The sequence below is a fragment of the Trematomus bernacchii genome, unplaced genomic scaffold (assembly GCF_902827165.1).
Source record: "Trematomus bernacchii unplaced genomic scaffold, fTreBer1.1, whole genome shotgun sequence".
Lineage (NCBI taxonomy): Eukaryota > Metazoa > Chordata > Actinopteri > Perciformes > Nototheniidae > Trematomus > Trematomus bernacchii.
Window position 1 is genome coordinate 1404917 of NW_022987524.1, and position 12742 is coordinate 1417658.

A 12742-nucleotide genomic window follows, 5' to 3' on the forward strand; every position below is an offset into this window, starting at 1 on the left:
CAGATGCTCCTGGAGGACCCAGGTCTAAGGTCTACAGGACAGACCAGACCTCGGTACCGATATCTATGGCATACTTCTCTGGCACTTTTATTCTTTTAATTCAAGCTCTATTTTATGCTATTTAATGCACTCACAAAGAAAAACAATGTAGCCTAACAAAGTACAATAAATAAGGGCATTTTAACTAAATGTTTATATGAAATGAAAACTATATAAAATATAATTACATTTTTATTAAATGTAATGACCAGATATTTGATTATAACATGAGATTTAAATAACTTCACAAAATAAAGGTATCCTTCCTCTACTTCCATTATTACTATTATCTTCATTGTCTTTATTATTCTTATTAAAAGTTATATAATTCCTTTTGCACAGTTCATTGCTCATTTTATCATTGCACTTGTTATGGTTGCCTCTCACCTCCGTCGCCATAAACAATCAGCTCTGTAGGGTTAATTGAGACAACACATTGACTATTCCAAGTTGAAAGGCTACCACATGTTAACGAGCCTGGGCCAAATGTCAACTAATACAAATTGCAAACAGTTACTCGATCAGAATCTGTCCCCCAGGTGTTCCCCTCTTACCTCCATCGCCATAGGTCTCCACGCCATATCCGTCCTGCAGTCCGTTACTCCAGGTGCCCTCGTACCTGGCCGGTGTGTTCAGGCTCTGCCGGACTCCGTACCGGCCCTTGAACCCGTGAGTCCACTCTCCCCGGTACACCCATCTCCCCTTGCTTTCTACGCCGAGTCCGTGGCGTTTCCCCTGCGCCCAGTAGCCCTGGTACAGGTTCCCGCTGGGCCAGGTGTAGACGCCGACCACCTCGAATCCGTTGGACCAGGAGCCCGAGTACTCACCCTGGCCCTTGGGTCCGGTGCACACACCCTGGCCGTGGGCTTTGCCGTCCTCCCAGCCTCCGCAGTAGGTGCCACCATCGTCAAAGTCGAACCGACCGCCCGTCATTCAGAAACGGAGGGTGAAGTACTGCTCGGTGGCGTATTCTGAAGTCCAGAGTGCGAGTTGTTTTCGGGTGTTATGATGACAGGGGTCCCTGGTGAGGAGAGGGGCTCTCAGCGGAGGTGCGAGGAGCGAACGGCCAGTGATGGCGGCCGGGCGCATCAGCAGCTCAGGCGGTTACTGAGAGCGGGACGTGGGAGGGTGAGAGGCGGCCGCCACGGCTGCCAGAGTCGCTCCACTGCTGAGGGCTGGAACACTCGCCAACCCTGAAATGAAGACTGACAAGATACAAGCAGTGAGACAGGGTGGTCTTCCTGTCTGAGTTTTCATAATAAAAGCCAGACATTCAACTCGTGTTTTCCAGAGGGTCCTGTTGCTCAGGTCTCACTGCAGAAGGGAAAACAACTATCAGGTTAAAGAGCAAGGCAGGGACGTGCACAGACATTTGGAGGGGCTATTGCTCTAAACTGGAAAAAGGGCCTCCCCCCCCCCCCCCCCCCCCCCCCGGAAAAAAAACATAAGACCTTTTGAAAATTCTTACTTGTTTTTAATGTAAAAGGTTCATAAAATAAAAACACAACACTGTCATTGAAAGTGACACTCAGTTGACTTTTATGTCAACTGCTAAATTCGTTATTCAGGCACATTTTTTGTTTTGCGGTCCATATCTCATTAAAATATTTAATGTTAGTAACTATTAAAGAAAAAATGGGGACAATCCTGTTTTAATGTAGTTTGGTCATTATAACTGCTGTGCAGACATAGGCTGATAAAATAGGGCTTCTAACTAATTACCTTAAATAAACTCACTAATGAAACCAGTTCAATACACTCTATCCACTGAGCCACAGCCGCCACCACATATATCATATGAGGCCGGAGGGCTTTCCTTTGCTTCCAGCTGTCAGATTGTAAACTAAGTCACGTGACTGGGGGCAGATGACAGCGCTGACAAGGTGTGACAAACCATTAAACCAACAACATTAAAGGCATCTTTATGTACCTCTACAGTATTGCAAAAGCTCAGTTGAGAACATTGTCATGATGTTCAATTTAATTGAACAGTAATGCAATATTTGCATAGGTGAGCTGTGCAAACCTATCATAATTAATGTACTTAAAGTATAATACTGAGTTTGTGCCATTGTGTTATTTTCAGTAGTTTATAATTTAAAATTACAAAAATAATCATATATTTTTTTAAATAGAGTGTTTTCAATTGACTTAGAAACACTTTAAACATACAGGTACAATTAGCATTAAAAGACAACACATTCAACATGTAGAACACACAACTTTATTTACACACAGTAGTTCTGAAAAGGATTGTTCTGATTTGCGGTTTGATCATAGACATATTTGTTTGTAACAGATGTGTTAGGGGAGAAAGTAGCAGGGGGAGCGACCATAATGCTAACACTCACATAGGAACTTATATTGACTTGAAATTTGGCACAGACTTCCAGCTTGATGTGCTCTACAAAAATGCCCCACATTTTTTTTCTACATTTCGAAAAACATTGTTCAGACACACTTAACCATATGCCCAAACTGCACATGCATGTGGGCAATAGGCAAATATTCCTATTAGTAGCAAGCATTATATAGCAACATTATTTTCTATAAAAGATCAAGAAATGTGCTTTTATTTTGAAAGCAGAAACAGCACTCAGCCTGCATGCTTCCGGCTAACTTTGGGCAGCTTAGTGTGGTCTGCAGGCCGTCACACATTCACACAGAGGGTGATCAACAGTTTCCATGTTACATCTGTTACATCAATTATCCTGACAGCATACACATGTCAGGGATTTATTGATACTAACAGAAATTCAAATACTACTTCAGGCTTTTACAAAATGAAGGTCAAAAATCTAAACAAAATGCAAACGTTATATTCCGAAAAGTGTAGATAAGTGAAAGCATAGCTTTGCTTGGTCTTACACTGCCTGGTACATTTGTATTGTTGTATTTATACATTTGTATGATACTGGTAATGTGGTGTTTAGCAGATGCAACTCTGTTCATCTACTACTTGATGAAAAGTAATATAAATGTTGGTCATTATAATTACTACAGTTGCCTGTCATAGTTTGGAACTTGAAAATGCACTACTGATGTACAATTCTATTTCCATTCTTTGTTAGACATGTAATACATTTGCAGAGGTGGGAAAAGTACTCTCTTGTACACCAGAGTGTAGGAATACTCTGTTACAGTAAAAGTCCTGAATTCAAAATGTTTCTCAATTCAAAGTAGAAAAGTATTATCATCAAAATATAGTTAAAGTAGCGACAGTAAAAGTAGTCATTGTGCAGATTGGTCCATTTCAGAATAATATATATGATATGTTTTATAATGATTGATCATTAAAGTGTTCTCAAAGCTGGTAAAGGTGCAGCTAGTTTGAATGACTTTGTATACTGCAGGGTAGCTTGTGGATTTACTCCAGGTGGAACTAAAGTCTGATTTAACACTTGGTTATATTTCACATCATTCATCCACATCTGTAAAGTAACTAAAGGTATTAAATACATGTAGTGGAGTCAAAGTACACCATCTACCTCTGAACTGTAGTGGAGTAGAAGAACAAAGTAGCATAACATGGAAATATTGAAAGTGTCTCAAAATGTTACTTCATTAGAGTACTTGATGTACTTAGTTACTTCCTACCATTGTACATTTGTAAAGCAAATATTTACAACAAATGAATTGTTGTAAATGTGTTGTTTTGCAATTAAGTAGCAACAATTACCATTTCCCTTTATAATTCCGACAACTTCACAATACTATAGGTGGTATATGTATAATAACTTTATCTGATACTCTGGTCGCTCTGTTAACAGTCTGACTGGGAGGAACTGACTGACAGCTGTGCTGATAATATGATAAATAATATGAAGCCACTGGACAGTATAGTGTGTACCAATTCATGACTTCTAATCTCAAACAATCGAGACCATGAAGGCAGCAGCAGTCCACCTCATGACAGTGTCCTCAGTATGAGGACATCTCAAGGAAGGACTGTCATTTTATTGGATTGCAAACACTTCCACCTGCTCATCCTGAGGTTTTTAAAGTTACAGGAGGCTCAGATTGTTAGAATTCAGATCTTGTGCCGTTCTATTGTCGTTCATTATAACAAGGTTTAGTTGAGTACTTGATTCTGATTTGTCAATTTGGACATTCAGCTATCTCTGATTGCATATAACTCAGAAAGCTTGACTGCCATTTTCTCCTAATTCTCTAAAAGAGGAAGCCCAGGCAACACCATATGCAATGATTAAGATCAGTGTATATGTGGAATAGTGGTAAAACAATGTGCAGTGGACATCTGGCTGGCTGCTCCACATCTGTGCATGCTGCATTTGCATCGATTCAAATGACATGGTTATAAGAAAGAAACTATTATTTTCTCTAGTTTTGTTTTACCTTGTGTGAAGTGTTGTATTATATTTCAGGACACATTTTAGATACGATTTATTTAAATGTTTATTGTGGAATTAACAGATGTACATATGAACAGTGTATGCAAATGTTTTCAGGTCATTTTACCTGCTAATATCTATGGATACTATGGATTGTATCTGTGTTTTTTGTCCTTGGTTATGGAAATGTTGCATGTTCATTATGTTTCATGACTAAATAAAATTATATTTGATTACCAGCGTAATTGACAGAAGTAGTAATACCTTGCTCTAGCTGTAGTAGATAAACTGTGACACTAGATGGAGTCAACAAGCCGTCTGGATTTTAAAGGATTCACGAAGGAGACCAGGGACATGGATGGTGAGCGGAAATGGGCTTTTTTCTTTTATTTAGTGTTGTAACTCAATTTAAAATATGTTATTGCATTGTTCACAATAATAATCTGTGATTTATCTTGATTAATCACAAGTTTAATACTTGTATTTACCTGTATTTTGGGGGGAGATAAAACAAATACACGCGTGTTGTAATAAAGAAATGCATGACAAACTGGTAGGAGAAACAATAATATGACACTCATCTTTGTGAAAAAACGCTCTCACTGTGATTCCCAGTGTGAGCTGCATATACGTATGGTCTATTGTTACTGTGAGCACTATCTCTCCTTACAGTGCTGACCCTGTCCTCTATCTCACATTCCTGTGCAACTTCAAGAAACTGGAGAATGCTTCAGAAAAACACCTTTCCTCTGTTTTCATCACATCTACTGTAAGGAACGAGTGCAGAACATTTGTCATGCATCAGGAGTTCTGTTACAGCGAGATTGTGATGGTTCTTACTGATGTCTAGCGGTCTCCAGTCTGTGATATACATGCAGCCTGTGCCAATTGTTGGTAAAAATCAACGGAGGAATTACAGGAAATTGGGGTTGTACTTGGTAACGTGATTCATTTTATTATAATTTTTTGTTGTATAGTTAGGTTTCCAGATTTATCAAAAGCGAGAGTTTTTCTCCTGAGACCCATCCATTCATTTTTGTCCTGTGTGGTGCACATTTGTTGGTCTATTACTTTGACAGCAAATATGCCACAGCATTCAATTACTTCACAGAGGACTTCCTTGTTTTTTTTAAGACATGTGACTATGTGGGTTTGTGACTTAAAAAAATGTTTTTCCTTGTATCTCAAAATGGCGTCCATCAACACAAGCACATTTTGTGGATTGAAAAATAGTACGTATGTCATTTTGTAATTAGCAGTGTTTTGAGGGAACATCTGAGTAGTTAATGAGTTTTCAGAGCAGTGTAAATATATGAATGTCCTCTGCGGAGGACACAGGGATGTGCTTACTATTTATTTCCCCTATTTTACACGATACAAAAGGAGGCAGCTAACAAACTGAGGCAGAGAGAATGCTGAACAGAATCAGTGAGGGAGACTCAGATATATTATCAGGTGAAGAGGATCCACAGGCAGTGATGGAGGAAGAGGATGATGTTGACAACTCAGAGGAGGAGGCATTGACTGAGGAAGAGCAGGAGACAGTTACAGAAGAGAGGGTCCGTCGTCCACTAGGGGCCAAAGCTAGCACGTGGGTTTCTGTAGGGTTGGGATGCAGCATTATTCAACCTACAAGGACTTCTGGAAATATAACTATAGTAGTACTAGTAGTATACGTGTACATTTCTCTCAAAACATTAAAGTTTGACTTTTGCTATTGTTATTGTTGGTGTGAAATAGGTATAGAATATATGCTAGGTGAAGTAGGGATAATATTTTAGACAATGATTTATTTTAATTATTTGTTTATCTCTTAGCCTGTGTTGGAAGAAACCAGAGTGGTTGTTAGTAATACTGGCCCAAACCGTGTGGACAGCCCCCCTCTAAACAATTTGAGCAATACATCGACAACAAGGTCTTTTAGGATATATTGCACTTCACAAATCAAAGAGAGCTTTAGGGGTCAGGCTCGAGTCTAAGTACAACACCTGAGGAGATCAATACCTTCTTTTGGGTTGTCATTTACATGGCATGCCTCGGATACCCCAAAATAAAGATCTACTGGTCTACAAAAATAAGAGTACCAGTAATATCAGAGTCCATGGCACGCCATCGCTTATCAAGATCAGACGTTCACTCAAAATCATCGATGATCTCAATGTAACAGAAGAAGAGAAGAAGAATAACCTGCTTTGGAAAGTCAGCCCACTTCTGAAGAATTAACCTTCCAAGGCCAGGAAAGGTTTCCATTGATGAAAAAATGGTTCCCTTGACAGGTCGGTGACCTGTCCGTAATTTTTAGCCCGGCAAGCCAAATCCAACAGGATTAAAAATATTCGTTCTTGCTACTCTAAAAGGCATTGTGTTAGACTTTGATGTCTATCAGGGAAAGAAAACCTTCACACTCAGGACCTGGAATAGGTGCAACGTGGTTGTTTTCTTGCCTGAGTCCGTTCCCAGGGGAACTCACATGTACTTTGACAAGTAAGATGATGATGATGATGATGATGATGATGATGATGATGATGATGATGATGATGATGATGATGATGATGACTAAAAGAGTTGATGGTTATTTTCTATTTACATAAGGATATGGCACTTATGAAACCCCTGCTTCTCCTGTCTGTCTATATGTCTAGGTACTTTACTTCTATCAAACTACTGGATCTATTGCTGGAAAAGGGCCTTCCTGAAAGTGGAACACTTGTGAAAAATAGAATCCCAAAATAAATCGAAATCACCGGTGATAAAATATTTGATTAAACAAGGGAGAGGGTCATCTGAAATGGTGACAAGGAAGCCAAAATAGCTGGCTTTGACCAAGTGGATGGACAGTAAACCAGTCCTTATGGTGTCCACAGTGCACGGGTTAGAGCTCAAAGATACCTGTACAAGATGGTCACAGAAAGATAAAAGCATGTCCAGGTGTCAAGACCTGCAGTGGTGGCAGAGTACAACAACCTGGCGAGACACACACAAACATGCACACACACACATACACACATAAAAAAAAACATATTAATTATATGTAATATAATTAATGAACGGCGCAAGCAGACATACTACAGCATAGAACTATTTGAAAATAACTTTCTAAAGTGTGCCGATTCATAAATGCTGATATAAAAGTGAAAAATAATCAGCAAAATGAATAAAAATGAACTGATTGGAGCAGCTGTGGCAAATCTGAGTCCAACTGAAACCCAAATGGAGGGGGATGATGTTACAAGCCTGCGTTTATCCAGACAAGCCAGATTGGGACATCTTAAGAAACATTATTAAGGAGTTAACGGAGGACCGCATGAATGCAGAGGAAGTGCAGGAGAATATGGTCAAATATAATGCTTTGACGGAAAGTTTTAAAGACTCACACTTGCCATATCACATACTTTTAAACGAGGAAGAAGAAAAACGTGAGAGTGAAGCTTGGTTTCAATCAAAATTGACTAGCATTGAATAGTTTATTATTTTTGTGACAAGATGGCTGTCTGAGTGTGCAACAGGAAAGGAGGATTCTCTTTGGGAAAGTGTGTCTGGAGTCTCCAAAAGATCTCAAAGAAGTGAACAAAGAAGTGAACGTTCATCAAGTTCATCTGCTCGCATCTGTGCAGAAGCAGAGGAAGCTGCGCTAATGGCAAAACTAACTTCATTAAGGACCAGGCATGCTTTGGAGGAGGAGGAGCAGGAGCTAAATAGAAGAAGGAGCTGCAATCCCAGTTAGAAGCTACTGATGCTAAAATCTCTGTATTCAACATTCTGGAAACTCAAGACAAACAGCCAACAATGGATGGAATGAACGAATATTATGAACACATTTAAACAAGGATGTAATCTCTGCAAAGGAAGAGGAGTACACAAAGGATAAAATAGTGGATATACAAGGTGTGCGACCAAAGGAAGGACTCCAGTATGGATACTCACTGCACCATCCTGCTCCAGAGAAGTCAAAGGCATCACAAAACCCCTCTTTGAAACCAACACAATCACATGGAAAAGGTGAGCCAACAACTCAAGAAAACTCCATAAGAGACACAACTCTGTACAGAATATTACAAAAACAGAATGGCATGACTGCCTCTCTAGTTCTGCAACAACACCATTCCTTGTTACCGCAAAAGGACATAAAGGTCTTTGAAGGAGATCCAGTTGAGTACCGATCCTTTCTAAGGGCCTTTGAGCATGCCATTGAAGCTAAGACTAGGCTTGTTTGAGACAAGCGAGACCTGCGCAGACCTGCGCAATTGCGATCAACGTCTTGCTAGTGCGTTGCATGATGGTTAGTCATTTTGTCCGACTTGCTCTGGAGGCTCGCCTACATGAGACGTTGAAATCTCGCGGGACAAAGACGCCCGCAGACTTGAGAGCGAGGCGCGGCGAGGCGGCGCAGTTTCTCTCCACGGGCTGCGGAAGCGAAATGCTTGATGGGAAACGACTTGCTGGTATCTCGAGCTGAGCGCTCATTGGTGGGTTTTACCCCGTGCTGGGGATGAAACTCTCCATTGGCTCGGCAAAAGTGTGTTGTTGTTTTGTGTCAGTTTTACGTCGCCACTTCCATTCACATTTTTCATCATTGTTCCACAATGTTTATCATCATTAAATTAATATCTATATATTTGTATACTATACTTGCACTGCTTACCGTTGTCATACTTTATATATCTTAGCATATTCATACAACACACTGTTAATACTAGGCTAGGCTACTGTGTATATAGTGTATTCATACCCCTCACTGTTTATTCATCATTCAATTCATTCTATATTTTATTCTGTAGATTGTGTACATTAATTTTCACTTTACTGCTTTATGCACTCCTGGTTAGAAGCTAAACTGCATTTCGTTGTCTCAGTACCTGTAATCTGTGCAATAACAATACAGTTGAATCTAATCTTGAGCAGGAACAAATGTATTTACTTAGTACATATCTGACATTAACGATTAAACACATTTGTCCATTCTTTATCAATCAATCAATCAATCAATGTTTATTTATATAGCCCAATATCACAAATGTTACATTTGTCTCAGTGGACTTCACAGTTTGTACAGAATATCAGTATGACAATACAACACCCTCTGTCCTTACGTTTCACATCATACAAGGAAAAACTTCCAGAGCAAAACCCACAGTTTAAAGGGGAAATGGGAGAAACCTCAGGGAGAGCAACAGAGGAGGGATCCCTCTCCCAGGACGGACAGACGTGCAATAGATGCCGTGTGCATTTATAAATGCAAACCGAGTCAAGCCGACTCCGGAGGTGGCGGTATGCACCTTAAAGTTGTTTGAAATCCGCCAAAAAACCGAGAGAAGAAGAAGAAGAAGCCGACTCCGAGCTGTCCGACTTCAGGCGAGTTTTTTGAGACCTCCCCCGGCTGCGATCGGCTATTCTCGTCTACTTTCGAGGCGAGCCGCAGCTCGTCTCAAACAAGCCTACTGTCTGTGGTAAAGACTGGCTGTACTATTTGGAACAGTACACCAGGGGGCAGTGTCGTGAACTGGTCAGAACCTGCCTATACATGGATCCAGGAAGGGGATACCAAAAGGCTAAAGAACTTCTTCAAGAACATTATGGCAATGAGTTTAAAATTGCTAACGCATACATTGAAAAAGCCCTGTCATGGTCTCAAATTAAACCTGAGGACCCCAAGGCTTTACAGGCTTTTGCATTGTACTTAAGAGGATGCTGTAATGCAATGGAGGAAATCACCTACATGGAGGAATTGGATCTTTCTTCAAATCTTAAATCCTTGCTTACAAAGTTACCATACAAACTCAGAGAGAGGTGGCGATCAGAAGTCTACAGGCTAATGGAAAGGCGGCACAGCAAGGTCAAATTCAGCGACCTTGTCAAGTTCATTGAGCATCATGTAAAGATATTAACAGACCCTGTCTTTGGCTGTATACAGGACCAAACTGTCAACACAGCAAAGCTGGGCTTCAAAGCAAGTATTAACAAGAGGCCAACATCCACTAGCAGCAGCTTTGCCACCAGTATTACAAACATTGACTGCCAGTCCACATCTCCCCAGCCTCACAGCAGCACCTCCCAAGCTTCCTGTTTGTACTGTTCAGGTGGACATACAATGGATGCATGTTTCTCACTCAAAAAGAAAATGCACAAAGAAAAGATAAGCTTCCTAAAGGAAAGAGGAATCTGCTTTGGTTGTCTTGTACCAGGTCACATGAGCAAAAACTGCAATAACCGCTTAACATGTAAAGTGTGCAACCAATCTCACCCTACTGTGCTCCATATAGGAAGAGAAAAGGAAAGAAAATTGGAAAGAGGTGAGAGGTCTGAAACCTCAAGGACCGGAGAGAAGGCTATTCTAAAAGCATGTGGGCATATTGGGGCCGGGGAAGTGGAAGAGGAGTGTGTGCTATCTATTGTGCCTGTTAAAGTAAAATCTAACAAAGGAAATCAAATTATTCAAACGTATGCATTCCTTGACCCTGGAAGTACAGCTTCATTCTGCACAAGCAAGCTCATGAACCAGCTCAACATGTCAGGAAAGAAAACAAACATCCTTCTTCGCACCATGGGCCAAGAAAAGACTTATAAAAAGTTATGGAACCCATAGAAATTATTAATAGCCAAGGAGAAGGCCCATACGCATGCAGGACTTTACTGGGATGGGTGGTCAATGGCCCGTTGAGAGGAGGAATCGCGAAGCCCAGCAATACCGTCTCCGTGAACAGAATTTCTTTGGTCAATTTACAGGAGTTACTGATCACACAATACAACACAGACTTCAGTGAAAAGGCCTATCAGGACACAAAAGAAATGTCAGCAGAGGACAAGCAATTCATGCAAATAGCAAAAGACTCATCAAACATTGTGGATGGACACTACAGTCTAAGATTACCTTTCAGGAGGAATGATATTTCAATGCCAGATAATCGCCACGTTGCTGAGCAACGTCTCTCCAGCCTGCAAAGAAAGCTTCGTAGGAATGCATCATTTCATGAGGAATATACCAGATTTCTCATTGATGTAATTGACAAAGGTTATGCTGAAGAAGTGCCACCCTTCACTCTGCCTGTAAAGCTGCTATTACAAGAGCTGTGTAGCACTATCTACTAGGCATGTGCATCTCCATCACTGAGGCCGATGCGATGCACATCTCAATACGTTACCAACGATACGATACATTAACGATACATTAGAAACACCAGGCGATGCGATACGATACGATTCACCCCTGTTGCGATACAGTTCGATACGATTTGATTCAACATTATGTGATACGGGGCGATACGATGTGATTCAACACGATGCAAAATAATGATACTTCAATATGGTACGACAGAGGATTTTGTTTTATTCCTTATATGCAGCAAATCATACATTAACAAAAAATTGCTTTACATATTTGGTTCTCTCTACTAGTACTGCGCATCCCATCATGATGTTTATTTTTTACCTTTTTTTACCTTAAAAAACTCTCCAGAGTACAGTACAATTGTATAACACCTCACAATTTAAGGATGCATTGCCCATGATTAACAATGTGCAAATAACAACTACCAAAGTGCAATACCCATACAGCTGCTGACTGATGTGCTTAACACTCATTCATAGGCTAACTCACCAGTGAGCAGAAAGCAGTGGTTTCTATATGAACAATAAAGAATAAAAATAACCTTTCACAAACAGGTATTTCATAACTGCTTACAATTGTAAGGAAGACATTTAAACTATTATTGGCAGTCACAGGCTGTTGTAAACTAAACACCACTCTCTCTGACAGAACACCTCACTGAGTGATTTAACTCATCTGTCTAACTTTCAGGTTTCTCTTTTCAGCCGCAGACCCCATGTCGCCTCTTTATGTGCGTCGCTAAGTTCCTCGTACTACTTGTGTACTTTATAGCCGCACAGCATCGTTTACAATTTGCGAGCGATTTTTCAAGTTATCCGTCTTTCTTGAAAAATCCGAAGTGTTGCCAAACGTTTGATTTGTAGGTATTTTTCGGTGCGCTGTGTTTCTCTTTCTCCTCGACTTCCATGTGTGTTGATAACTGAGACTCTCGGCCTCCGTAGTGGCGAAGCAAAGATCATCTCTGCTGAGTGCTGACAAGATGAGGGGATATTATATGAATGAATCGGTTTTTTACCGATGCAAAGACGCTACAATCGATGCATCGCGAGTTCAACCCAAACTGTAGCCGATGTGCACTCTTTCAACCGGTGCACTCGCATCTTGAACGTTTATGCCGGTGCACCGATGCGAATTGGTGAACCTTAACATCCCTACTAGCTACGGTTGGGATGAGAAAATACCTGAGAAGTTTTCTAAGCAGTGGGTTACATGGAAGCTAGATCTTCAGAAGATTACTGACTTCAAG

The 12742-nt window shown here is 40.5% G+C and overlaps 1 protein-coding gene across 1 annotated transcript in view; it reads right to left on the reverse strand.

Moving 5' to 3' along the window:
• LOC117472997 (junctophilin-1-like) overlaps nt 1–1182 on the reverse strand; it is a 45264-nt gene extending 44082 nt beyond the window's left edge. Inside the window, exon 1 of the mRNA XM_034118468.1 lies at nt 594–1182. Within this exon, the coding sequence (XP_033974359.1) occupies nt 594–972 (379 nt within the window). The 5' untranslated portion in view covers nt 973–1182. The remainder of the gene's footprint in view (nt 1–593) is intronic.
• Between the last annotated feature and the right edge of the window lie 11560 nt (nt 1183–12742).